The sequence below is a fragment of the Chaetodon trifascialis genome, chromosome 20 (assembly GCF_039877785.1).
Source record: "Chaetodon trifascialis isolate fChaTrf1 chromosome 20, fChaTrf1.hap1, whole genome shotgun sequence".
Classification (NCBI taxonomy): domain Eukaryota; kingdom Metazoa; phylum Chordata; class Actinopteri; order Chaetodontiformes; family Chaetodontidae; genus Chaetodon; species Chaetodon trifascialis.
In genome coordinates this window covers 2,397,269-2,420,890 of record NC_092075.1, presented here as the reverse complement: position 1 = coordinate 2,420,890, position 23,622 = coordinate 2,397,269, and the positions used below count along the sequence as shown (strand labels likewise).

At 46.0% G+C, this 23,622-nt stretch overlaps 4 protein-coding genes across 6 annotated transcripts in view; 2 read left to right on the top strand and 2 right to left on the bottom strand.

Annotated features, from left to right (window-relative positions):
- Positions 1-420: 420 nt before the first annotated feature.
- ddx55 (DEAD (Asp-Glu-Ala-Asp) box polypeptide 55) lies at positions 421-4,003 on the top strand. The gene is made up of 14 exons (XM_070989653.1): positions 421-622; positions 705-755; positions 876-962; positions 1,041-1,132; positions 1,219-1,281; positions 1,424-1,573; positions 1,664-1,856; positions 1,937-2,019; positions 2,137-2,268; positions 2,362-2,454; positions 2,820-2,934; positions 3,158-3,326; positions 3,413-3,699; positions 3,787-4,003. The coding sequence occupies exons 1-14, from the start codon at positions 515-517 to the stop codon at positions 3,967-3,969; spliced, it is 1,806 nt and encodes a 601-aa protein (XP_070845754.1). The 5' UTR covers positions 421-514; the 3' UTR covers positions 3,970-4,003.
- A 55-nt stretch (positions 4,004-4,058) lies between these two features.
- eif2b1 (eukaryotic translation initiation factor 2B, subunit 1 alpha) lies at positions 4,059-6,896 on the bottom strand. The gene is made up of 9 exons (XM_070989654.1): positions 6,553-6,896; positions 6,366-6,467; positions 6,141-6,277; positions 5,673-5,789; positions 5,099-5,211; positions 4,938-5,006; positions 4,769-4,844; positions 4,293-4,418; positions 4,059-4,214 (listed from the first exon to the last, which is right to left on the bottom strand). Exons 1-9 carry the CDS (start codon positions 6,563-6,565, stop codon positions 4,059-4,061), a joined length of 909 nt encoding a protein of 302 aa, XP_070845755.1. The 5' UTR covers positions 6,566-6,896.
- A 1,914-nt stretch (positions 6,897-8,810) lies between these two features.
- Positions 8,811-16,638, top strand: bcl7a (BAF chromatin remodeling complex subunit BCL7A). 2 transcript variants are annotated; one of them, XM_070989638.1, is made up of 6 exons: positions 8,811-8,980; positions 11,080-11,161; positions 11,276-11,372; positions 11,814-11,963; positions 12,958-13,061; positions 14,358-16,638. In XM_070989638.1, exons 1-6 carry the CDS (start codon positions 8,889-8,891, stop codon positions 14,430-14,432), a joined length of 600 nt encoding a protein of 199 aa, XP_070845739.1. In that variant the 5' UTR covers positions 8,811-8,888; the 3' UTR covers positions 14,433-16,638. The 2 variants fall into 2 exon arrangements, with proteins under 2 accessions (XP_070845739.1, XP_070845740.1); XM_070989639.1 differs by lacking the exon at positions 8,811-8,980 and adding an exon at positions 9,109-9,140.
- Positions 16,639-17,794: 1,156 nt separating this feature from the next.
- Positions 17,795-23,622, bottom strand: part of clip1b (CAP-GLY domain containing linker protein 1b) — a 29,056-nt gene continuing 23,228 nt past the window's right edge. For both annotated transcript variants that reach the window (XM_070988263.1, XM_070988264.1), the window contains 5 exons: positions 21,880-21,985; positions 21,632-21,797; positions 21,499-21,551; positions 21,303-21,415; positions 17,795-20,980 (listed from right to left, as the gene is read on the bottom strand). In XM_070988263.1, coding sequence (XP_070844364.1) covers positions 20,746-20,980; positions 21,303-21,415; positions 21,499-21,551; positions 21,632-21,797; positions 21,880-21,985 — 673 coding nt within the window. In that variant the 3' untranslated portion in view covers positions 17,795-20,745. The remainder of the gene's footprint in view (positions 20,981-21,302; positions 21,416-21,498; positions 21,552-21,631; positions 21,798-21,879; positions 21,986-23,622) is intronic.

The following is a 23,622-nucleotide window of genomic DNA, read 5'->3' as shown; positions in this document are numbered from 1 at the left end:
ATAATCATGTTTTATTGCCACTTAAGTAAAAGAGCAACATGGTGGAAGGTAACTAAATACTTACATACTACATTTCAGAGAGATATGATACTTTTACGTTTATGTTTCAACTTACGAGTTATTTTGTACTTTGTATCCAAAAAATTATCAACTTATAAATTATTGTTAAGGATTCAGAGAGAGAAATCCAAGACACAAGTGCATTTGCCAGTTATACTGAATAACTTATTGGTGAATTATACTGTGGTACTTTGACTTAAGTAAAAAAACTGAATGTTTCTTCCACCACTGTTGTAGTTATTGAAATTGAAAACATTAAATTGAAAGAAATCAAATTAAATTAAATAAAAACTAAAAATACATTCGTACGCGGAACGATGTTCGTGACAGCGCTTCAGTTCCCACCCGGCTTGTAAACATCGACGCACCCGGAGAAAGGCAGCAGCGTGGAGAGCTAGCTCAGCGGCGGCTAACAACTTTAGCACAAAACTCCGCTTTATGGTTCTTTTCCAGCATGGACAACACGACGGACGGGACGTGGGACAGTCTACCTGTTAAACTCAGCGACAAGATTTTACAGACACTCGATGAGCTGAAATTCACGCACATGACACCTGTACAGGTAACGTTCATCCCGTGAATCTGCCTCGCGCCGCTCCTCAGTTAACACATAATCTGATTTGCTGTTTTTGTTTTTCCTTCAGTCTGCTTGTATCCCGCTGTTCATGAGTAACAAAGACGTGGCTGCAGAGGCGGTGAGTGTGCGATTTAACCAACGTAACCGAGTACATTTACTCACGCAAGTACTATTTTCAGGTACTTGTACTATACTCGAGTATTGTCGCTTCATTCTACCGTAATTTTACTCATCGCAGGTGACCGGGAGCGGAAAGACGCTCGCTTTTGTGATTCCTATTCTCGAGCTGCTGCTGAAGAGAGAAGAGAAGCTGAAGAAGATGCAGGTGAGGACGGGAGCCGAGAGGAGCCTTCAGGTCTCGCGGATGCTGAGAGTTTTGAGCTTTAACGCTGTTTTCTCGCAGGTCGGCGCCCTGGTGATCACCCCCACCAGAGAACTGGCCATTCAGATCAGTGAGGTGATGGAGCTGTTCATCCAGAAGTTCCCACAGTTCACGTGAGTCCCGGAAGAGGACTTGGACGTTCTTGAATTGCGGTTTCCTCTCAGTTGGTCTCAGTTAATCGTGTCGGTTTGCTTTTCAGGCAGATTTTACTGATTGGTGGCAACAACCCGATAGAGGACGTGGAGAAGTTCAAGGATCAGGGGTACGTGACGATCACGAAGAAAGCTGGAAACATGAGTCAGATCTTCTGAAGGAACTCTTTGACATCTGGTGGACAGAGAAAGGCTACAGGCTTTAGCTAAGGGAAGCTAGCCGACTTGAAGACTTACATTTGTGTGTTTCAGAGCAAACATTGTGATCGCGACGCCGGGCCGGCTGGAGGACATGTTCAGGAGGAAGGCAGACGGTCTGGACCTGGCCGGCTCGGTCAGGAGCCTCGATGTGCTGGTCCTCGACGAGGCCGACAGGCTGCTGGACATGGGCTTTCTGACCAGGTGAGAAACACCTCTTCAATCAGGTGCACGTCTCTTCATTCTTTTGAGCTCTCTGCGGTGCTAACGGTCTGTGTGTGTTTGCGGATCCAGCCTGAACACCATCCTGGACCACCTGCCTAAGCAGAGGCGCACAGGCTTGTTTTCAGCCACTCAGACGCAGGAGCTGGAGAAGCTGGTGAGGGCCGGCCTCAGGAACCCGGTGCGCATCACCGTGAAGGAGAAGGGCGTCGCTGCCACCGCCGCCGTCCAGAAGACGCCCTCCAGGCTCTCCAACTACTACACCGTGAGTCAGCTCAGGCCGATGCCTGCGTCACCTCCGTCAGCCCGAAACCAGCGTTTGAACACCATGTTCTGATGTTTCAGATCTGTAGAGCGGAGGACAAGTTCAACAGCCTGGTGGCGTTTCTGAGGCAGCACAAGCACGAGAAGAACCTGGTCTTCTTCAGGTACGTTAACACGGCAGACGCCGCGCTTGAATCCGCCCGTCTGCACGACCGGGACGCACACACCCTGTAAGTCCTCCGTCAGGTCGACTGAGACGACCTGTCCCTGTCTCTCATCAGCACCTGTGCCAGTGTGGAGTACTACGGTCGAGCTCTGGAGACGCTGGTCAAGAAGGTCAGCGTCCACTGCATCCACGGCAAGATGAAGAACAAACGCAACAAGATCTTTGCAGACTTCCGGACCCTGAAGAGGTGAGACCTGGCGTGTGTGTGTGCGTGTGTGTGTGTGTGTGTGTGTGCAGGTGAACTGAATCTGGCGACTGACGCCTTTGTTTGATGTTGCAGTGGCGTCCTGGTGTGTACAGACGTCATGGCCAGAGGGATCGATATCCCCGACGTGAACTGGGTGCTGCAGTACGATCCTCCCAGCAGCGCCAGGTGAGTGACGCTCGTATCACTCCGCTCAGCTCGCAGACATCGAGTCTGACGCTTCAGAAAGGTCTCTGTGGTTTCCTCAAACAGCTGCTCACCTGGAGGAAACATTTGTTGGGGACTACTTTCAGCGGCGGATTAATCTGCATTTGGTGCTGCAGTGAGTGTTTGAGGCAGCAGGACGGTGTGTTACAGTGTGTGTGTTGATGGTGATGAAGGAACATGTCAGCCAGAGCAGCAGTCATGTGTTTTTAGTAGTTTTTGGACAAAAATGGAGGAGGAGGATCCGTCCAGCTGTGATACACAGCTGTCGACGTAGACTTTGAGTCGTGGTAAATTGGTTTCAGAATGAGCCGTTTTGTTTTTCTCAGTGCCTTCGTGCATCGATGTGGACGCACGGCGCGAATCGGCAACGAGGGCAACGCCCTCGTCTTCCTGCTGCCAATGGAGGAGTCCTACGTCAATTTTCTGTCCATCAATCAGAAGGTGAGTTTGTTCAGTCAGCTCGACCTGAACGCAGCAGAAACCATCACTGTCAGTTCCATGTGGGACGTGGCTATAACTAGAAGAGCCGCTGGTTTGACCTTTAACTGTATTTTGTCTGATGAAAATCTGTTTCTTCATGTCAGACTTGAAGAAAACAGCTGTTAAATGCAGAGGAGGAAAGATTTCCAGCCCTCATAAATGGTGTCTTTTGTCGTCTCTTCAGTGTCCGCTCCAGATGATGCCCCCTGTCCCCGACGTGGTGGACGTGCTGCCCAAAGTGAAGGCCCTGTCTCTGGCTGACCGCGCCATGTTTGACAGAAGCATGAGAGCCTTCGTCTCGTATGTCCAGGCCTACGCCAAACACGAGTGCAGCCTCATCTTCAGGGTCAAAGGTAAAGCAGCGTCCTCATGTCTCAGATTCATCTGTCGTCCATGTGAAGGACAGACTTAACACTTTGTGCCTCGTTTCTTTGTCTAGATCTGGACTTCGCCTCTTTAGCCCGCGGCTTCGCGCTCCTCCGCCTGCCGAAGATGCCGGAGCTGAAGGGAAAAACCCTCCCTGGTTTCACCCAGACGTCGGTGGACACGGACACCATCCGCTACAAGGACAAGAACCGGGAGAAACAGAGACAGAAGATGCTAGCAGAGGCGAAAGACAGGGCTCCCCTTCCCAGGAAGAACTTCATCAAGAATAAAGCCTGGTCAAAACAGAAGACCAGGAAGGAGCGCAGGAAAAAGACGGCAGCCAAGAGGAAGCTGGACGAGGTACGTCCGTCCAGTGACTGTTAAATGTCCCGATGAAACCTAGAACATCACTGAGCTGCTTTCATTTTGTCCTCTGTGTGTCCGCAGGGCTCCGACGTGGACGACGAAGACATGAAAGAGCTTTTGAACGACACTCGCCTCCTCAAGAAACTCAAGAAAGGGCAGATCAGCGAGGAGGACTTTGAGAAGCAGATAACGAGCAAACCAAAGTCCAGCAAACACAAAACAGAAGGACCAGCACACGGCGGCCCGGGAGACGAGGACGATTGACCGGACACTCGTCTTTTCACGCAAAGCACCAGCTCGGACACTTGTCTACCTTTTGATATGACGTTTTTATTGAGAACTGTGAGGCACGGTTATAAATAAAGCTTGATGAGTTCGTCGCTGACGGCAGACGGGGTGAGGACTCCCAGGTCGGTGAAGAGGAGGGTGATGAGGGAGGGAGGCGTGTAGTCGATCATCGGGTGCTCGTCCGACAGGTTCTGGACAGTCTTCAGGGTGTCTGCTTTGTACTGTGGAGGCGAGCAGAAGATGTGTAAACAAAACGCACTGAAGAAGAAACAAAAGTGAATCCAGACTTTAAGTCAAACCTTAAATTTATCGGGCACGTCCTGCTGGTTGAGCGGATACAGACGGACAAACTTGAAGCTCTCTGCCACGACGTAGAAAGGCTTGTTGTGAGCTTTGGAGCACATGGCCGTCTGATAAGTGCCGATCTGCAACAGCAAAGAGGAAACGTTTGGTTCAGGAAGCACCGAGATTTCAGTGAAATCTGCCGTCTGTACCACAGAGCTGCCACTGATCTGTCTTTGTCGCACTGCTGCTGTCTTTTACTCCACACATTCCTCTTCCTTGTAAGCCTACATTACCCATAATGCAACTCAATCCCAGACAGTGTTAGAGTGTGTTATAGTCACCTGACGCTGACTTTAGTGAAGCACATGACACTCACAGTCCCCTTTAAGTGAACTGGGCCAGTTGATAACCAGCTTTGACACCAGTTCACCTGCATCACCCCCGTTAATCAGACTTGGACTCGACCCCTGACTATTTCCTGAAAACACACCTTGTTGATGATCCCTCCGCTCTCAACGACTCCCTCTGCTCCGACTATAACGAGGTCGACCTTCTCCAGAACGTACCTGTGTGGTAGAAACGTGCTGAATAAATGCGTCTCAGCTCACGATGGCAGTGTGTGACGGTTCTTTAACTTCAGTGATGATAAATGCTCTCACCCCACAGCTGCATCCAGGACCACTGTGACCGGAACATCGAGTTTCCTCAGAGCGTCTGCCATCTGCCGCCTGAACACAGACAGGACATGAAAGAAAGCTTCGGTGAGTTTGTGTCCCCTCAGAATAAACGAGGACACGTCTCACTGGCGGCGTTCACCCACCCGGCAGAGTCCGGCTGCGACTCGGTCACGTAGACAGAGAAGCGCTTCTTCTCGGCCGCCGCCTTTTCCAGCACCCTGAGGACGACTCTGGAGAACGAGTGAGTCAGGATTTTCTGAGGGGGACACAAGGGGAACGTCACTGAGCGCTGTGGGCGTAAAGGCTGTCTGTATGTCCGTCTACACTGAAGTGTGTCCTGCAGGGTAACATGACCTTCAGGTTTTACACCTGCTCACAGTACGATAGCTCATTTTATTAAGACGCCTCAGGGGACAAATAAACTGTTCACTGAATTACTGACGAGCGTTTTCCATCTGAGCTCTGCGAGGTCACGTTCACGCTGACGATACATCTGCTCTACAGCAAACTACAGGTTACCGTCTGATTCTGCCCGCCTACAGCTTCAGGCAAAGGTCAGAGGTCATCAGCATGCTTGTGTTTCTTTTATAAGGCCTTTACATGTAAGTTGTGTGACTGAATTGTGATGTTTTTCATAATCTGCTCTGATGTAAAAGATGATCTGGATAAACAAACCTTCACTAATAAGAAATAAGCGTACGTGAAACAAACACTCACAGCGCCGTCTTTGATGAAGGTGTGACACAGCTTAGCGACCTTGGTCCTGGACATCGAGATCTTCTCTAGAAATAGTTCTCCTCTCTCCTCCATCACCTTCTTACAGCGAGACAGATCCTGACAGAGTGACAGAAGATACACAATGGTGTTTTTTTTTGTCAGTTTCCTGCTTAATCTGACAGCTGAAGAGAGCCGTGCAGCGAAGGGCCACAGGACGGGATCGAACCTGAGCCGCTGCACTGAGGACTCATATGTCTGTCACACTGGAATTACACTGGGAATCTTTCTGGCCAGTATGGACAGGAGGAACCATTCCAGGCTGATGTGAACCTGCTGTAGGTATGTGAGTCCTGCTTCATGATGGGCCTGAAAGAAGCGAACCAGTCCTTCCACCGGCCGCTCAGACATGGAGGTCTGTTATCGGTGTGATGTGGACATTCGCTCAGGTGTGTGGTGATGTCACCTCACCTGGTGCTCCAGTGATGTGAGGCTGATGAAGCGCAGGAAGAGCTCTCCTCCTGAGGACACGGCCACAGAGGAGTCCACGCCGGTCAGGCGGTCTGTGGCCCAGGTCAAGCTCTCCCTGAGGCCCAGCAGAGTTTCTCCTGAGGGGGCAGGAACAGCTCGTTAAGACAGGAGGTGGTTCACCGGGTTGAACTGGTCCTGCTGACACGATGCTGGGGATGAACAAACCTTTGTCCCTCTTGAGGAATTCGAGCAGAGTGCGGATCGCAGCCACAGCTGAGGCCATGTCCGGGTCTTCCCTCATCTGAGCCCTGAAGTACTCCACCAGCTCTGACCCGGGACAGTGACACACGGTTAATGTCTGAGCTACAAACCACGAAAAAGGCGCGGGAGAAGGAAACCTTCAACAACCTACCTTCTTCATTCATCCTGAAACCCACAACGGAGCCTAGCAGCTGAAGTCTTCAGGGTTTAAACGAAGCACCGGTGATTTTTACTGGATTCCGTCAGTCTGCAGTTTTTGACACATGCCAGAGCCGCTGACTCCGTGAAGCAGCCTCCGTCCAAAACAAAAACACACTTTCAAGCTTCACGTCCGACTTCACAACGAGCGTTTTGTTTTAAATTCACACTCTGAGCCTCACTTCTCTCACAAACACGCTCGAGTCCGTCCGGAAGGCTCTGTTGTTACTATTTGCTGAGTTGCACAGCATTAGCTCATCCCGCGAAGAGCTGCGTGTGGATGTGTCGCGGAGAGATGACGTAGGACGCACTGCGTGTCGCCTTCTGGTGCTGTCGGAAATAACGTGAGTTTTAATAGATTTTGTTGGAAAGATTTCGACTAAAAAAATGTACGCTTATGATTTTTGTGACTTTGATAAAGAAATAGATCCCATTTAGCTTTTATAAACATCATCTAATGAATTGATAACTCATTATACTGTAGTTGTGAGACAATATAAAGTGTTGATGAATGTATGTCAACAACTAACTACGTGGGGGCTGCTGAATAAACAGATTACAAGTAATAATACAAAAATCTCTTCAGAAGAAAAAATTATGATTGCTAGCAAATACTGAACATTCATAATCACTATAAAATGCCCTCACGACTGCATACAACTACATTACAGTGTGTCAAAAACAAATTATTAAATGAATGTACAGTGGTGATAAAGGTTCAATAAGTGACTTAAAGTGTTACTAATTTTTAATGAATGGATTTCAGTGGACTTGTACAAAGTACTTTTTACTGTTTTGTACTTTCTGCAGTTCTGATTCAGACCACCAGAGGGAGACACGTTCATCTCAATTTGTATAAACTTTACTCAAAGTTCACTCATGAGCTGATTTAGATTATTTCCCAACTGTAGAGTAAGAACAGCATGACTGCTATCATTAGATAAAATAATGTTAGATTTTAGGAGAGTTAAACAAAAAATGGCTGTATGTCAGTGTGATAGCAACATTTTTGTGTCCAGAGTGGAAATCTTTCTTCTCTTCATCAGAACAAATGTGCTCAACAGATTTCACTGAAACCTGCCAAATACTTTCTTATCTTTTCTGTGTACAACTGCAACATTTCGGCCATGTTGGCACCAGAGATGTCACAGATCACCAGAAATGGCAGAATCCATCCTCCGGGAACCACGAATGTCTGTTTAGCTGAAATCTGTGAGGATTTTGACCGTGGTGCAACACAAGCAGTCAAAATAACACATGAAACTTTCAGGAAAATTGGTTATTAGGATACATCCTGGATGCAGTGGGGCTCTTAGAAATACTGAGGTCACGGTTTCCTCTCAGTGTTTGATGGTGATCCACCCAGGACCTCTTCCTCCGTGCTGTTTATTCTAATGATCTGTGGGCGGTTCCAGTGACGATTTCAAGGTTTTTACATTAAACAATTTTTGGTGAAACTTTGCAGTTAAAGAAAAAACTTTCTTGTGTAGCAGAATTATGTTTTGCCATCTTTCTTATCCTGTAAATCAACTCGTTTATCTTGTAATCTGAGCCAGAAACAGCCACATTTAAAAAAAAATCAGTACACTTACAGAGCAGTACTTTTAATACTTTCAGTACATGCTCCTGATCATTTTCCTGATGATTTAAATCTACATACTGTATATAGACATGTGTACATTCATGTACTGCACATAAACACCCTCTTCATGCACAGAGAGTAATCTATTACATCAATCATTCAGTATTTCCTCCAGCTCTCTCAGCCTTTCACTGCTCTTGTTTGCAGACACAGCTGGGACTGTGTTGTTGTTGGTTTTATATTTATCATTCATCTCTTCTCTCACTCATATTTAAAAGTTTATGTTGAGGTGTCGCTGCTCAGCTCTGTTTATTGTCAGAAACTGTTGTTGGATGAGCTGAGAGTAACTTCAAACCAGAGCCAAACGTCCCTCATGTGCTCGCAGTAAAGCTGACACTTGTGTACTTTTACACGAGCAGCGTGTCAGCGCAGGACTTTAACGTGTACTGGAGTATTTTCACAGCGCAGTACTGGTACTTTTACTGCGGGTGCTCGCTCCAGCAGTGGGAACAGCCGTGCTGTTTGCAGCCTCTTTGTTCTCCTGCACGCACAGCAGGGAGACGGATCCGTCCTCACGGTGCAGCTGCAGCCGGCCTCCTCTGCGCTCCATCACTCCGCGCATGCGCACTCGCTCCTCTGTGCGCTCTACTGTTTGCATTGTGTCTGAACTGCCGGCGAGCTTTAAAAATATTATACCCACCGCGGCAATGTCGGGCAGGTCGGTCCGAGCCGAGACCCGGAGCAGGGCGAAAGATGACATCAAGAGGGTTATGGCCGCTATTGAGAAAGTACGAAAATGGTAAGAGGAAGAAGAGAAAAAAGAGGGCTTCGTTATCTAACACGAGAAAGGCTCGCTTGTTGGGGGAGGAGAGGGAAGGAGCGAGCCGGAGTGAGGGATGAAATGGAAAGAAAAGGACGCTTTTCGAACGGGATTCACGGCAGATGCACTCGCGGCTCAGGTGCACCGGGGCGCACCGGCGCGCTGCTGCGGCCCGGCCGTCGTGTGGCCGCCGGAGCGAGCGCTCAACACGGAGCCGGCGGTTTTTTCTCTCGCTGATTTTAACGGCAAGGGTTGAACCCAGAAGCCATTTCGATGCAGTCACATGAAGCCATTGCTGCCCGCTGCCGAGCTCGTAGTCCGGGCGGCGGTTTTAGGACCGAAACGTCCGATAACTCTCGACTCGGAAACAATTTGACGACGGCGCTCTTGAGTCGGAGGAGTTTAGTCCGTCTGGAGTTTTAAATTAAGCGCTTTGAGTCGCCCTTTAGGTCTGATAGAGAATGAGGCGCGGTGGGGGTTGGGAGAGGGAAGTAGGCTACAGTAGTGCATGGCTGAACACGTAGTGACTCAGTCTGAACGTTTAACACTAAAATACAGTTTTATCCACAGTTAACGGCGCAAATCCACACGTTTAACCGGAGAGAACACGCTGTTTTATTCTTCTCCGGGCGTGTAACCCCGCCCGGCGGCACAAATGAAGTGATATTTTTTTTATCAGGCGATTTAATCAAACGTACCCAGGTCAAAGAAGAAGTTGCTACTTTTGACAAAGACGTTAATTTAACTGTGATTGTTTCAGTTTTTACAAGTAAAACGAATTATCAGACTGATTTTTAGACTTTCGGACTCTTAAAACGATGTTAATTTCATGTTTTTTTTTCCGTGTATTTTTAATTTTCCTGACATTTTTTTTTCCACGTTTATAACCAGAATTAGTTTTCTAACTTAAGCTAACACTGAATGCTACTAGTTTAAAAGTTACTTTACAGTGATGAAAGTAACTAAGTACTTTTACTCTAATACTGTTCTTTAGTACACTTTGTACTTTACTTGAATAATCCCTTTTTTTAGACTTAAACTTCATGTCAGGGTCAATGTTGTACTTCATTCACATGTATTAAACAGATGTGGGTATTTTTCAACATTAGCATTGTTCACACTAAATATTTAACAATACATTTTTATGAAACATGAAGTTTGAAGTACCCAGCAGTGTGTAAAATAGTTTAAATTTCAATAGTTTTTCATTTTGATTGAATTGTTAGTACTTTTACTTTGATACCTTTAAGTACTTTTACTTAAGTGACATTTTCAGTACTAGACTTTTGCTTTTAATGTGTTATATTTTGCAGTATTACTCCTTTTTTAAGTAAACGGACTCAATTCTTCCTCCAGCACTGAGATGAAACAGCTGATCAGCTAATTGATTAACCGATCCAAAAAAAAATCAACCAGTTTTGCTAATTGATTATTGATTAAGTGTTTTTTTTTTTAAGGGATAATTTCAGCCGGTCGGCTTCCTCTAAGTGAAAATTTAATTTAAGATCAAAGACTTTGTGATTGTTGATTGAACAGAACATTTGAATACGTGAAAAAGACAAATTTCTTTCTGTTTTTCGGACATTTTCACAGACCAGCTGCAGATTCGAAGTATTTTCATTCATTTTTTTTTTTAATGAAATACTTCTGAAGCTCACGCTGACGTCTTTCAGCGTGTTTTATCTGCTGTAGTTTAACTGTGACGGGATGAATCTTTGGGATTTTAGTCTTTCTGGTTGTTTCCTGTTGCTTTAATCTCAGGATTTTCCACTCTGACGGATTTAAGACATTTTTTAAGAAGTCTTCGGCCCCGGGCTCCGTTTGACTTTTGTTTGACATTTTGTCGACTGACTGTTTAATTGATTAATTCAAAACTGATCAGGAGATTTACTCAGTCACACTAATAATAATCTGGGGCCCAGAGAATGAGCTCTTTGTTCATTTAAAGTCACGACTGTCGGTCTCTGTGACAGCGAGCCGCGCTTCTGTTTACACGTGTTGTGGTAATAATACACACAGTAGTAATAATAATAATAATAACGGATGTACTGAGTCAGATGGGTTTTGCTTCTGCACAGGGAGAAGAAATGGGTGACTGTCGGGGACACGTCCCTTCGCATCTACAAGTGGGTCCCCGTGACGGAGCCCAAATCAGATGACGTGAGTTCAGTTTGCGCTCGTTCGCAGTCAAACCGTTTTTATTGTGTTTTCACGTCGACGGCTTTTGAACGCAGCTGTCGTGTTTTGACCTCTGGTGGTTTTCTGTCTCTGCAGAAGAACAAGAATAAGAAGAAGGGCAAAGACGAGAAATACGGCTCGGAGCTGACGACTCCAGAGAACAGCTCCTCTCCAGGGATGATGGACATGCACGGTACGTCCCGGAGGTCTTTGTCCCTGTCAGCAGAACCAGCACCGTGTCCGTCCATCTGTCCGTGCTGTCTGACTTCCTGTCTGCGGCTCTCAGCTCGCTGCCCACACAGAACTTGTTAGTCGATCAGTTCATTGTGGGTTTTGGTCTTTTCGTTGTTGATTATAAAAATACAGATTATCACCAGACTTTAAAGTTTAAAAACCTCAGAAAACTTTCCCAAAACTTTTGTCCAGTCTTTTTTTGAATCTGCATGAAACCTGGCAGCCCTTCACTCCAAAATAATCTGATTCATAACATGTAAAAGTGTTACATTTGGATTTCTGAAACCTGTTTTTCCACAAATTTGCATGTTGAGTAATTTTGTAGCTGCTACACCTGCGGGGTTTTATGCATCCTCTGTGAACACTGACACCTAAAGTGACTCCATCTCTCTGCCTTCAGACGACAACAGCAACCAGAGCTCCATCGCTGACTCATCCCCAGTCAAACAGGAAAACAGTTGTAGCACCAGCCCCACCCCAGAGCCCACCACCGTGTCCCACCGCGAGAGCAGCGAGGCCAAGACTGACCAGAGCCCGGACAGCAAGAGGGGTCAGACACCGCACACACCTTCAAACGTTACCCCAGAGCTCCTCACCAACAGCTAGCAGGCGTAGCGTAGCGACGCGGCGCGGCTGGGTGTCGCAGGATGAGCCACTTCCTGGTTTTGTTTTCCCGCTCTGACCTCGTCTCTGTTCGGCACATGAAGGGACACAGATGCAGCGCAGCTGTGGCCACGCGAGCCCCTTGAGACTTCAACCGACAACCTTCTTTTAGGCTTCCCCTCGCGCTCAGAGGCGGACTTCTTCATGTTAATCTGATGGCCGTTCAACAAGCTGGTGTCGGCCGGCGGTCTGACTGACCACGACCGGCTTCTGTAACAACAAGTCTGAGCCGAATGCCGTCAGATTAACGCGAAGAAGCAGTGAACAGCAAACAGGCTTCATTCAGAGCAGCGCAGCACATTTAGAGCTCCGCTATCGAGTGTGAGGCAACAAAAAGAACAAAAACAGCATCTTAATGAATCCTCAGGCACAGTAACTGAGACTGGTTAAAGTCTCAGATCAGACTGATGAAGAAAGAAATATTCCCCAAACCAACAGGAAGTCAACAGATTTTAGACCAGCAGCCCAAAAGTCAAATGATTTAACAACAAGTTTAATGTTTTTAAGAACTTCTTTTATTTCCTGTCTATCAAGTCGTTCAGTCACATTTCAGAGCGCGGACAGACATGTCCACGAGTCCAGCGTCCTGTCCATGTCCACGTTTAGTTCTTCTTCCCTGATGGGATGAATCAAACAGAAAACACGCCTGTATCAGGGTGCACAAGGTTCATTTTATCTTAATAATCCATCAAATTATCATCAGAATATTTTCGTGTAATTTTCTGTTTCTCAGCTCATCAGAGAAATTGACCTTTGACCTTTTTATTGTTGATCTTTCGTTTGCTTTGACTGAACCAGAGTCCATGAAGTTACCTCCCTCAGCCACAGGGTGTCACTAAAGTGTCAGAAACTGATCTGTTCTGATCTGTCTCCGTCCTCAGGTAAGACCACCCCGTCATCAGAGACCTCAGAGAGAGCACAAAGTGCCAAGAGAGACAGTCTGTCCTCAGGGGAGAAGGATTCTTCAGACAGCAAAGCCACTCAGGTACGAACTCGTCCGTCTTCAAGCTGCGTTCGCTTCACCCAAATCCCAAAAAACACCCAAAAAACACACGTTCTCTGCTGATATCCGACCGCGCAGACACTCTGGACGTCCTGCGTCCAGGTTTTGTTTCTCACTCGCTGAGACGATAGAAACAGAAACAGGACAGTTTCTGCAAAGAGAAGCAGAAAGTTCACACAGCTCTCACATTAAAGACCAGGACGAAGTCAAAACGTCGGCTTCATCGACGCTTCCTGTGTCTGTCATCACTCCTGCAGCTGCAGCCGTCACGCTCGCTGAATGTTCGGTGGGTATTTATAGTCACATGGCCGCAGCAGGACCCTGAATACCAACAGGACGGAGCGCGGGGACCCGGCGTCCTCGGTCCTGCGTCGCTGTGTGCTTTTAGTATCTGCACGGAAACAACGCGGCTGAAATCCTTCGACCTTCCACAGACAGTTTGCAGACTCGAGAAGCTCTCAGAAGGTTTTTCTTCGTTAAAAGCTTTAAAGTCTCACAGCTGAACGATCAATGGCGTCAAACTCGAACATTAAAATCCAAAACAAGCCAGTAAAGGAACAGTTATTCTTCGCCTTTTGTTTCAGTGGCTTCGTCAAACCCGCTTTGGGTCTGATGTTTAAGTTCGGCTCAAACCTCGAGGGTCCGCGTCCCGGCGTTCACGCTGCAGGTGTGTGCAGACACACACAGCGCTTTGCATCAGGGCCGTGATTGGACGCTTCGCTGTGATGTCGTGTTCCTGCAGCGTTTTTTCCGTTTCATCTGAACACCATCGACAGACAAACCTGCAGCTCATTGGCTCATAATGCAGAACGTTTCAGCAGTTAATCCGTCTGTTTATCCAGGTTTCCGTCGTTTCAGTGATCTCGTGAGGAGTTTGTCCTCGGCTCTCTGAGTTCGTGGCTCTGAGTCGCTCTGAGCGTCGTCGTTCCTGCCGGTTTGAAATCCGCCTGCCACGCTTCAGCCTGAAGCAGCCGCTCAGCTCTGCAGCCTGTCGGATGAAAACTGGAAAACGTCTCCGTTTGACTTTGAACCTGCAGAAACTCTCAGTGGAAATGTTCAAATCTGCGTTTTCCTGAGCGCTCCTGAATGCCTCAGAGGTGTGTGTGTGTGTGTGTGTGTGTGTGTGTGTGTGTGTGTGTGTGTGTGTGTGTGTGTGTGTGTGTGTGTGTGTGTGTGTGTGTGTGTGTGTGTGTGTGTGTGTGTGTGTGTGTGTGTGTGTGTTTCTCGTTCCACAGAAGAAGAAGTGTCTTTACTCCTTTACTTTTCTCCCTCCTGCAGGACCTGGAGGAGGAGGCCCCGCCCAGCAAGAAGAGCAAACTGGAGTCCTCATCTCAGAACTTTGAGGAGAGTTAAACGTTCGTCATGTCTCTCCTTCACCCTCCTCCTCTTCCTCCCCCTGCACCTCCCTCCATTAACTCTAGATAAATTAGGGCTAATGGACACACCAGCTCTCCTCCCGCTCCTCTTACGACCCCTCCTCTTCCTCTCCACCCAAACGATACCAAAGGGAGAATGGACGTCTCTCTTCCCTCCCCCCCGCCTCCCTCCCTCCCCTCCTGATGGCCGTCTCCCCTCCGGTTTGCCACCTTTGCCCGAACACTCCTCTGCCACCGAGGGAGAATGGATATTACCTCTGGTCACTGCTCCCCTCCGTGCTTCCTTCCAGTTCTCCACACTTTTCACTAATGCCAAGAGAAGCGCTGAACCCGGGGCCGCGATCCCCTCCGCGACCAGGGGCGGCGCCGTCAGCCGAGCCCGGCCGCCGCCAGGCCAGACCGCGAACGCTGACCTGCATCTGTGACTGAAAGAGTTAACACTGGGGATCTGAGATTAGGACGAGGTCGATCCCGGACGCTGCTCTGAGACCCTTCATAACGTTTTCCTGCTCACGGTTTAGCTCAGGATACTCAAGAGGCTAACCTGGTCTCAGATCAGCGGCTGCGGGGGAACCTCCACCCTAAGACCACGTCACTTCAATCCTCCCGATTCGCCTCCTGTTAGACTAATGTTCTATATTTGTTTAGGAAATGTTTAGGGTTTTTTTCTCAGGAGGGTCAATGCACTGTTATGGTATGTCACAATCGATCACAGATAGATTTGCTGCTGTAGTGGAAGTCTTTTTTCTCTATCCATGAAAAGTTCTCCATTCACATGTTTTAAGGTTAGTTTGTGGTTTGTAGAAGAAGAAGAAGACGACGGTACAGGTCAGGATCAGCTCTCTGATAAGGCAGGTAGCGTCGGTCCTGAAGGTGTGCCTTGAGTTGCTGCGAGTAAAAACACATTTTAGGTCAAGCAGGTTTTGAATTACAATTTTGGTGCCAAGTTTTGCTTTTTTTTTTTTGCCTTATGATCATCACTAATTAGTTTTCTCCAATATTTATATTCAACTACGACAGGTTTTGTTTGAAGGAACGGGTCGGCATCTTGGGAAATGTTCATCGTGAGGCTGTTTTTCTTTACCTTCCAGCAGAACGAGGCTAACTCTTTCCCTCTGTTTCCAGTCTTTATGCTAAGCTAAGCTAACCGTCTCCTGGCTTTAGCTTCGTAATCCCATGAAAGTGCTATCCATCCATTCCCAAGATGTGGAGCTGTTCCTTTAAAGCGGTTGGAGACTGGAATTTGAACACTACCCAGAAGCTCTTTAGTTGTGTCTTCTGGAAGTTTTAACATCTGCAAACCTCATCAGTCAGACTTCCTGCTCGCTGGTCTGCGTCAGGTGTCGCTTCAGAAGCAGAACCAGACCAGGTCCCGTCTGGTCCGCCATCACGACTCGCATTCAGTCACTCCTCATCTCTGACCTGCAAATGTTCCTGTAGCTCCAGACAGAAGGGTCCAGGCTTTTCGCTCAAACATTGGTTCTAATCCTCCTTCAAGGTGCTGTCTATCGGCTGAATCCATACACCTGTGGCATCGAGATCTCGGCTTTGTGCAGATTTGTGCAGTTTACTTGAACTTTCCAGTGCGGATTCAGACCTGTGACCTCTGACGTACGACCTCACTCATTTAGTTTCATCGATCGATCTTTGCTCGTGAACGCGGATCGGAGTCGACTGAACCGCAGACCGTGGCGTCGGGACGGAGCGGGGGCTGTAGAACACTTTGACACAGAATTACTTGATCCGATTTCAGCGAATCAGCATTCACATGGATGGAGAGAAAAGAAATTAAAACATGACAATTGTCTCAGTTTAGAGGATGGATTAGCATATACCTCATTCCCAGTCCAGCAGCGCTGGAACTTAAAATGCTATTGTATTGACATTAACAGTTATAAACAGCATTATGTACACTCAGTTTAAAAGATCTCACTTCTGTTGTAGCTTTCACCTGATTGAGCCGATTGCTTATAGTTTGCTCATAACTGTGTGTTTAAAAAAAAAAAAAGAGCTGTGAGATATAAAATCTTGTATGTTTTTTTTTTTTTTTTCTTGGGACCATTTGTTTCACTTTAGATCTTGTACAGATTTATGGTTTGGTTTGACTTATTTATTCCATCAGTAGTGCTTGGTTTTTATCATGTCCAATGGTTTTGTTTTCTTAATAAAATTCATAAAAAATTTTGGGGTGTTGGTGTTCAGTGTTTGGAGGGAAGGAACCGAGTCGAGTACAGAATACTTCTGGGGTACTGACTGAAGTACCGATTGAAGTACTTCTTATGGTTTCAGGGTCGTGTTTGTGTGGAATAACATTTCTGAATATCTGAACCAGGATTATTTCAAGGAAAGTTTCATGAGGGAGGTTTAATTTTCCTGAAGTACTTTATTTAAATTTTATGCTACCTTGTACTTTTACTGCATTTCAGATGGAAAAATTTGTACTTTTAAGTCATTGATCTGACCGGTGGAGCTTCTGGAGACTTCACAGATGAAGATTTTAGAAATAAAACATCAGTTTTTAACATTAATGATGTTTTACTTTAATACTTTTTGTCAGTTTTAAATGATATCTCGAATGCAGGACTTTAGCTTGTATTTCTACACAGTGGTATTATTACTTTAGTAACAGATGTTTTCTCTTAAGTTTCTCCTCACTGGTGATGAACTGTGAACCTGAGTTCAACCTGCAGTTCATGTCTGATTTCTCACATTCTGACACTAACAAGACTTCAAATCTGAGCATAATTAGTCTGTAGTGATCAAAAGTAACTCCCAAGAGTTGGAAGAAAACCTGGTGGAGCAGCGTTTTGTGATCCGGCAGCACAGGCTGGAAAAACCTCCCAGATATTAGACAGGCCCCAGCTGACCACTTGAAAGTCCAAAAACGTTGCTGTTTGACGCTGCCTGCTCCTTTTTCTGCATTTATCTTTATAAAAGCCTTCATTTGAACTGTTTCTGTTCAGGATCCCAACAGAGTGGACACAGAAAAGCATTTTAAGAACAAACAGCTTAAAGATGCTAAATGCTGGACTTCAGCAGGAGGTGCAGAGCGGCAGTAAAGAGGAACTTTAGAGGAGCGTAGTTGGAGTCAGACTATAAAAATAATCCTGAGTTGCTGAGGTGAGCCGGGTTTAATCTTCATTTCTGAAACGGTCCTCAGGAGCTCATGAAAAATGGAGCAGGCTCTTTGTGCTGCCTGAAGCTCTCAGGAGTAAATGGATCTGAGGATGAAGCTATAATGAGCAGCACAGCAGCTGAACCAGAAAGTGGCTTTTAATGCCGTCTGAGAGGAGGAAGTCAGAGTTATCGGAATAAACGGGACAGAAGACGAACACACGCTTTCCTTTCTGAGTATTTCTATTGGACTGTCGAGGAGTATACAGTACATAGAAAACAGTGACATTTTACACCACGTCAGCATCTGCAAAACGGTTTCCAAACCATTTCTAGATGGTGCCTGAAACTGTTACATATAAAACACTAATAATTAGATGCATCACTTATAAAGTACACCATGTTTTAAAGTCTATACAAATGGGCTTTTTCCCCTGGAGTGGAAACCTCCTTATACAATGTCAATCTTATCAACAGGGCAGAAAAATAAAATGTAGTACACATAAAAGCTATCTTTGTTCATGGCACTGTGTACACATTATCAGAAGGAAGCCTCTGATTAGTATTTACAAAGACTAGAGTCAATGGTTAGTCACATCATGTGTTACTACACACCGTTACACTGGAAGATTCAATATGATCCAAAATTGTGCTTCAGAACGAGATAATTCAAACGCAGGTCGCTCTACGGGCTTAATTTAAAGAACAGTCCGACATTTCAGGAATTCAATTTCTGGCAGAGAAATAGATGAAAAATTTGATTCTGCTCTCGCATCTGTTAAAAAAAAAAAAAAATTGAGAAAAAGCTAAAAATCGACGCAGCAGAAACAGAAATATTATCTTTTTTATTCCCTTCCCTTGTCAAAATTTGGTGCCTACATTACCCACAATGCAACACAACCACCAACAATTTGGCTGGGGATTCAGGCGTGTTGCTAATAGCGGCTAATGTAGCTTCAGGCTGCTAGCCTCAAACACAGATCAGGAGCAGCTGCCGATTTGATTGGTTTCCAATTGCTGACTCAAGTGACATCACTTGAGGCAATTTGTCACATTTCTACAACTGTTTTCACACATGCAGCAGGACTCCTCAAGACCTGCAAACAGACCGATGTGTAAAATCAGATGTTCCTGTTTAATACAGTACAAGCAAGCAGCTGGTTAGCTTAGCTTTGATGTGAAATGGAAGGGAAACAGCTGTTCAGAGGAACAAAATCCACCAATCAGCACCTATAAATCGAACGATTACTTATATTTTGGTTTGTTTAACTAAGACAAAAACCAAAGCGTAAAATCGAAAATTCACAAGCTAGCTGTTTCCCTGATTACAGACTTTGTGCTAAGCTAAGCTAACCTGCTGAAATTAGCACACAGGCATGAAAGTGGCATCAGTCGTTTCATCTAACTCTCCGACAGAAAGCAAATTAGCGAATTTCCCAAGACGTCAAACCTTTGCTTTAAGAGAGGGCAGTGTGAGAAGGTGCAGCACACCGAACCATCTGTGCCGACCTTTCCGATAAAATCACGTTTGTTTAGAATCAGGAGGTTAAAGCGCTTCGTGTTTCTGTGAATCTGTAAAGTGGACAGTGCAAACGAAGTTAGTTTCTTCTGGGTGAGTTCCTGTAACGCGGCGTCTCACCTGTACTACAGCAGTCCTACTACAGACCACACACCTTCCATCAGTGCTAGCTTATTTCCCTGTAGGAACGTCACTGGTTAGCTAACGATCGGACAATAAATAACAAAATGCAACAAGTTCTTCGTTAACCACAACAAATCCTCCGTCAGCGAGGACGTTAACCTGCGTGTTGATCTATGGAAAAATAATTACACAGAAATGTTTCTGATTGGAAAAAAGTAGCTCCTCGTGAGGTCCATTTAGTAGCTGTTCTGGAGCTTTTGATCGAGCCTCCACATCGTCATTCAAATGTAGACGAATGTCAAATCTCAAATTTTAAGTCGACAGACGAGAAATCTTTGAAGAAAAAAGAAACTTAAACTGTTAAAATTCCACAACTGGCAAAATGTCTGCTGAAGAAGACGATGCAATCAAGATGAAAGCTCCAGAACAGGTATTACATTTAAACCTTTTGGTGAGATTGCTTTGACAAAAAAACGTTCATACAAAAAAAAACAACGTAAGTAAACAAGTCGTGTGAAGTGGGTGGAGTGGTCCTTTAAACCGACGTCCTGCATAAACTCCATCCACTGATGAGGACGGTGACGGTGAGTTAACAATGAGGCTGATAAAAACGGAGCATCAACGCCACAGAAAATAATACAGAATCATTGGTCAGCTGAATAAAAAGTCAGAATATTTCCAGAAAAATTGGCAACGTTGAGAGGAAAAATAAAAAAACAGCTGCAACATCTCAGGAATAAAGTTGTAAATTAGAGAAAAAAAAGGCTGATATTTTGAAAGATTAATAATGTTTAAAGAGTAATGTTATATTTTGAGAATAAAGTCGTTAGTAGCATTTAATTAGTTTTACTTTAATTTCTACAGAACTACACAGTAAATGTTTTTGTTAGTGATTCAAGAATTTTGTTGTGGGTCTGAAGATTTTGAGTATTTTTGGATTAATTGGAAATATTCCGACTTTTTCTGTTTTGTTTTCCTGACAGTGGCGCTGACCCTTTGTAAAACACCAAACATTAAAAATGAGTGAAAGCGTCAGTCTCTGATTGGTTTGTAGCTGTGCAGAACAGGAATGTCGAGTCTTACAGGTGCTTCAGTTTCCCTTCAGTTTCATCTGTGCTTTGCAGTGTTGCATCTTTTTTTTTTTTTTGCTAATTAACAAATAAAGCCAAAAAAACAACGTGAAACATCAATAACGCTCATTTTAGAAACAAACTCAAAATGCAAAACAACACGTTAAAAGCTCAGAGGACGGATTCCTTTTGTTATAAACATCGATATTGCACCAAAGCAGCATATTTGGACGAGCATCCTGCATTCGAGTCCCAACGGTTCATCTTCAGAGGACAGGACTCAGATCGGGACAGCGGCTACCAGTGATATGCATAAATACAGTATAAAAATACAATATGGAAATCTGTCGTCAGGCATGTCGGGCGGGATTGTGGGAGATGTAGCGGGAGAGTAAAAGGTGAGCTGTGTTTAAGGGAAAGAGGACAGAGGGGTCGTTAGATGCAGGCCAGAGTTTTTGGAGCCTCTAGAAGGTCTGGTCGTCGTTGCAGGACTCGGTGGCGTGACCGAAGGCCTCGCAGATGTCGCAGTAGGGCCTCTCGTTGGCCGGGTTGCCGTGATAGGTGGTGTGAGGTACAGAGTCGGGGCTCTGGGCCTGAGTGGGGCAGTCCTCCGTGTCGTGGAGGTCAAAGCAGTCGCAGATATCGCAGAACAGACGAGGGGTCGCCTTCTTCTCCTGCTTTGACACGCCTTCAACAAAGCTGACGGAGGAAAGAGCGACGGCTCGTTTAGAGCTCGAACTGTGATTTCCTGTCTTTCTCTTATTGTCAACAAATCCAGGAAAAGACAAACACTGAATTATCTACACTGTCCTGCTGCCACAAACACTCACTGAAGCAGCAAATGCAGATTACTAAGCTAAGCTAACTATTCCTTTAAGCGATGTGTGGAAGCTAGCACGACTTTCATTTTCAATTAATCTGGTGGTCATTTTCTCCATCTAAATGTGTTGAATTTACAGTAATAAAAATCAAAGAAAAGCAGCTGTCACTGAGTATGTCCATCATTTGACGCGTGTCTTACCCGTCTGTCCCGTCATTGCCGTTGAACTCCGCCAGAGCGAGCTTCTTCAGTTTGATCTTCAGCTCCTCGTTCTTCCGCTGCAGGTCCACGATCACGCTGTTCAGGAAGTTGATCTGATGGAGACAACGAGGACGCAGGTAAGAGGCGAGAACCCTGGACATGAGCGGATTTGACAGAGGCGTCCTGACAGTCTTACCTGTCCCTCAGCGAACTCCTTCTCCTCCCTCAGCTGCTCCAGAGCTGCGTCGCCTGCAGAGGTGAATCAGAGAGAAAAGGTTGACGGGAAGTCCTCCTGAGCAGGGTGCTCGCTCTAATCATCGTCTCCTCACCTGAGGGCGGAGCTTCGACGCCTTCTCCCTCCGCGGCCTGCGTTCCCATGAGCCTTTGCTCCAGACTGTGAACGCGGCTCTGCAGCTGAGCTTTGTCTCGCTCCAGCGTCTCCACGGCTGACTGCAGGGTCTTGGCCACGGCGTTTTCTCCTCGCAGCACGGCGATCTGCAGCGACGGAGCAAACCTTTAAATCCCTCACGCCAAACCAAGTTTCAAAGAAGTGATGGAAACAAAGCGGTGAGAGTACCTCATTCCTCAGAGTTTCCAGTTCCCGGTCTTTGTCTGAGATCAAGGCTCCGGTGGACTTCTGGAAGTTTACATCTCCCTCCACGTCCTCGTTCGAGATGGCCTCTCTGCAGAGAGAAAATTAAATAAAAGTAGTAACTGCTAGCTTAAAGGTATTCTTTGAGGTCGAACAACTGAATTTAAAACATTTTCTTCCTCATGTTTGCAGTCCTCTTCTTCACTGCCTGCGCTGGTGTGTTGCTCTGTTTCTTTGTGCAATACTGCCACCAACTGTATTGCTCTCTTGCTCTTCCTCTCTCACCCAACCGGTCGAGGCAGATGGCCGCCCATCCAGAGTCTGGTTCTGCTCGAGGTTTCTGCCTGTTAAAAGGAAGTTTTTCCTCGCCACTGTCGCCAAGTGCTTGCTCATGGGGGAATTGTTGGTTTCTTTGTAGATAAAAGAGCTTGGTCTGTACCAGCTCTATATGGAAAGTGTCCTGAGACAACTTCTGTTGTGATTTGGCGCTATACAAATAAAACTGAATTGAATTGAATTGAATTGAACTGTCGATCAGCGGAACAACGCAAATGTGTGATTCAAAACGGAGGACAGGGCTGTTTATTGTGTCACGTCATACACAAGATACAAACAAAATAGAGACCCACTCATGAAAACAAGGCTCCATAGCACCACTAGTGGTCAAAACCTGCACAGGGCACCTTTAATATAAAGCAATCTAAAGAAACAGTCTGTTCAACTTCATCCACTCCTGAACTTCACAACAGCCTTAATATGTAAATGATGCTGATTTTCCATCAACCAAGTAATAAACTCTAAATTGAAAACAAAGAGCCTTCTCAGCTGTGGCTCAGTGGATTAATGGAGTTGTAGATTTTACCACCTGCCTCCAAAATCAATTGTACCAGATGGATGAGACCCAGCTGAGGCCCTTTGTTTTGGATGAATGAGACTGGATGTGAGGCAGCTCGTTTCACTGATCACACCTTCTGTCTCTCTCTCATGTTTACGTTATTATTTCTGCTCTGATTGCACATCACCTCTGAGGGAAACCTCAGGCCAAATCCACAGAGCTGTCAGCTGCTCCTCACATCCCTTTTCCTTCACTTTGCTGCAATCACACGCACGGCGTTGATCCGAACTGTCATCCCGCCTCAGCCGTCTATCATCCACACTTTATTAAAAAAATCCCTCTCGACTGAAGTCGCCGCTCTGAGATGCTTTAATCCTCTGACTGCTGAGCCGAGACGTGTGACGCTTCTGTTTCTGTTCTGAGAGAGGGCTTAAATAAGACCAGACGAAGACAATGAATAGATCCTCTCACCACGTTTATGAAGTGTTCGTCTAACAGGCCGATCAGATGTGAGAAAGTGTCCAGAATAAACTTGTCGTTTCAGACTCAGATCATCTATTTAAAGGCTCTGCAGAAAGATGGCTGGTTCTTCATGATGTGATTACACGTTAGCGCGCCACATTTCCCGCCCACCTCAATGCTCCCATCTCCCCTCGCCTGTGCACGAACGCCACCTGTTGCTGATTGGCTGGAGCAGTGTCGCAGCACACTTTGTTCCACAGAATCAGGGCTGTGGACAAAAACCTGGTTTCTTTCAGCGCACACAGAACGGACAGCCGGCAGACTGTAATGAAGTGTTCATCTCAAATTCAGTGAAAATAACGTAGAAATACCATGTTTTTAAAAACTCCAGTACAAGTAATGCTGCTTATGTATTCGTATCATCAGTACAC

Bases quoted from the DNA above. Each gene is read 5' to 3' on its own strand.
- ddx55 (XM_070989653.1), top strand. From the start codon at position 515: ATGGACAACACGACGGACGGGACGTGGGACAGTCTACCTGTTAAACTC. The intron at 756-875 runs GTGAGTGTGCGA...TACTCATCGCAG, and splicing joins AAGACGTGGCTGCAGAGGCG to GTGACCGGGAGCGGAAAGAC. The intron at 2,935-3,157 runs GTGAGTTTGTTC...TCGTCTCTTCAG, and splicing joins TTCTGTCCATCAATCAGAAG to TGTCCGCTCCAGATGATGCC.
- bcl7a (XM_070989638.1), top strand. From the start codon at position 8,889: ATGTCGGGCAGGTCGGTCCGAGCCGAGACCCGGAGCAGGGCGAAAGAT. The intron at 8,981-11,079 runs GTAAGAGGAAGA...GCTTCTGCACAG, and splicing joins ATTGAGAAAGTACGAAAATG to GGAGAAGAAATGGGTGACTG. The intron at 13,062-14,357 runs GTACGAACTCGT...TCCCTCCTGCAG, and splicing joins CAGACAGCAAAGCCACTCAG to GACCTGGAGGAGGAGGCCCC.
- eif2b1 (XM_070989654.1), bottom strand. The intron at 4,845-4,937 runs GTGAGAGCATTT...TCTACCACACAG, and splicing joins GTCCTGGATGCAGCTGTGGG to GTACGTTCTGGAGAAGGTCG. The intron at 4,419-4,768 runs GTGTGTTTTCAG...TTGCTGTTGCAG, and splicing joins GCGGAGGGATCATCAACAAG to ATCGGCACTTATCAGACGGC.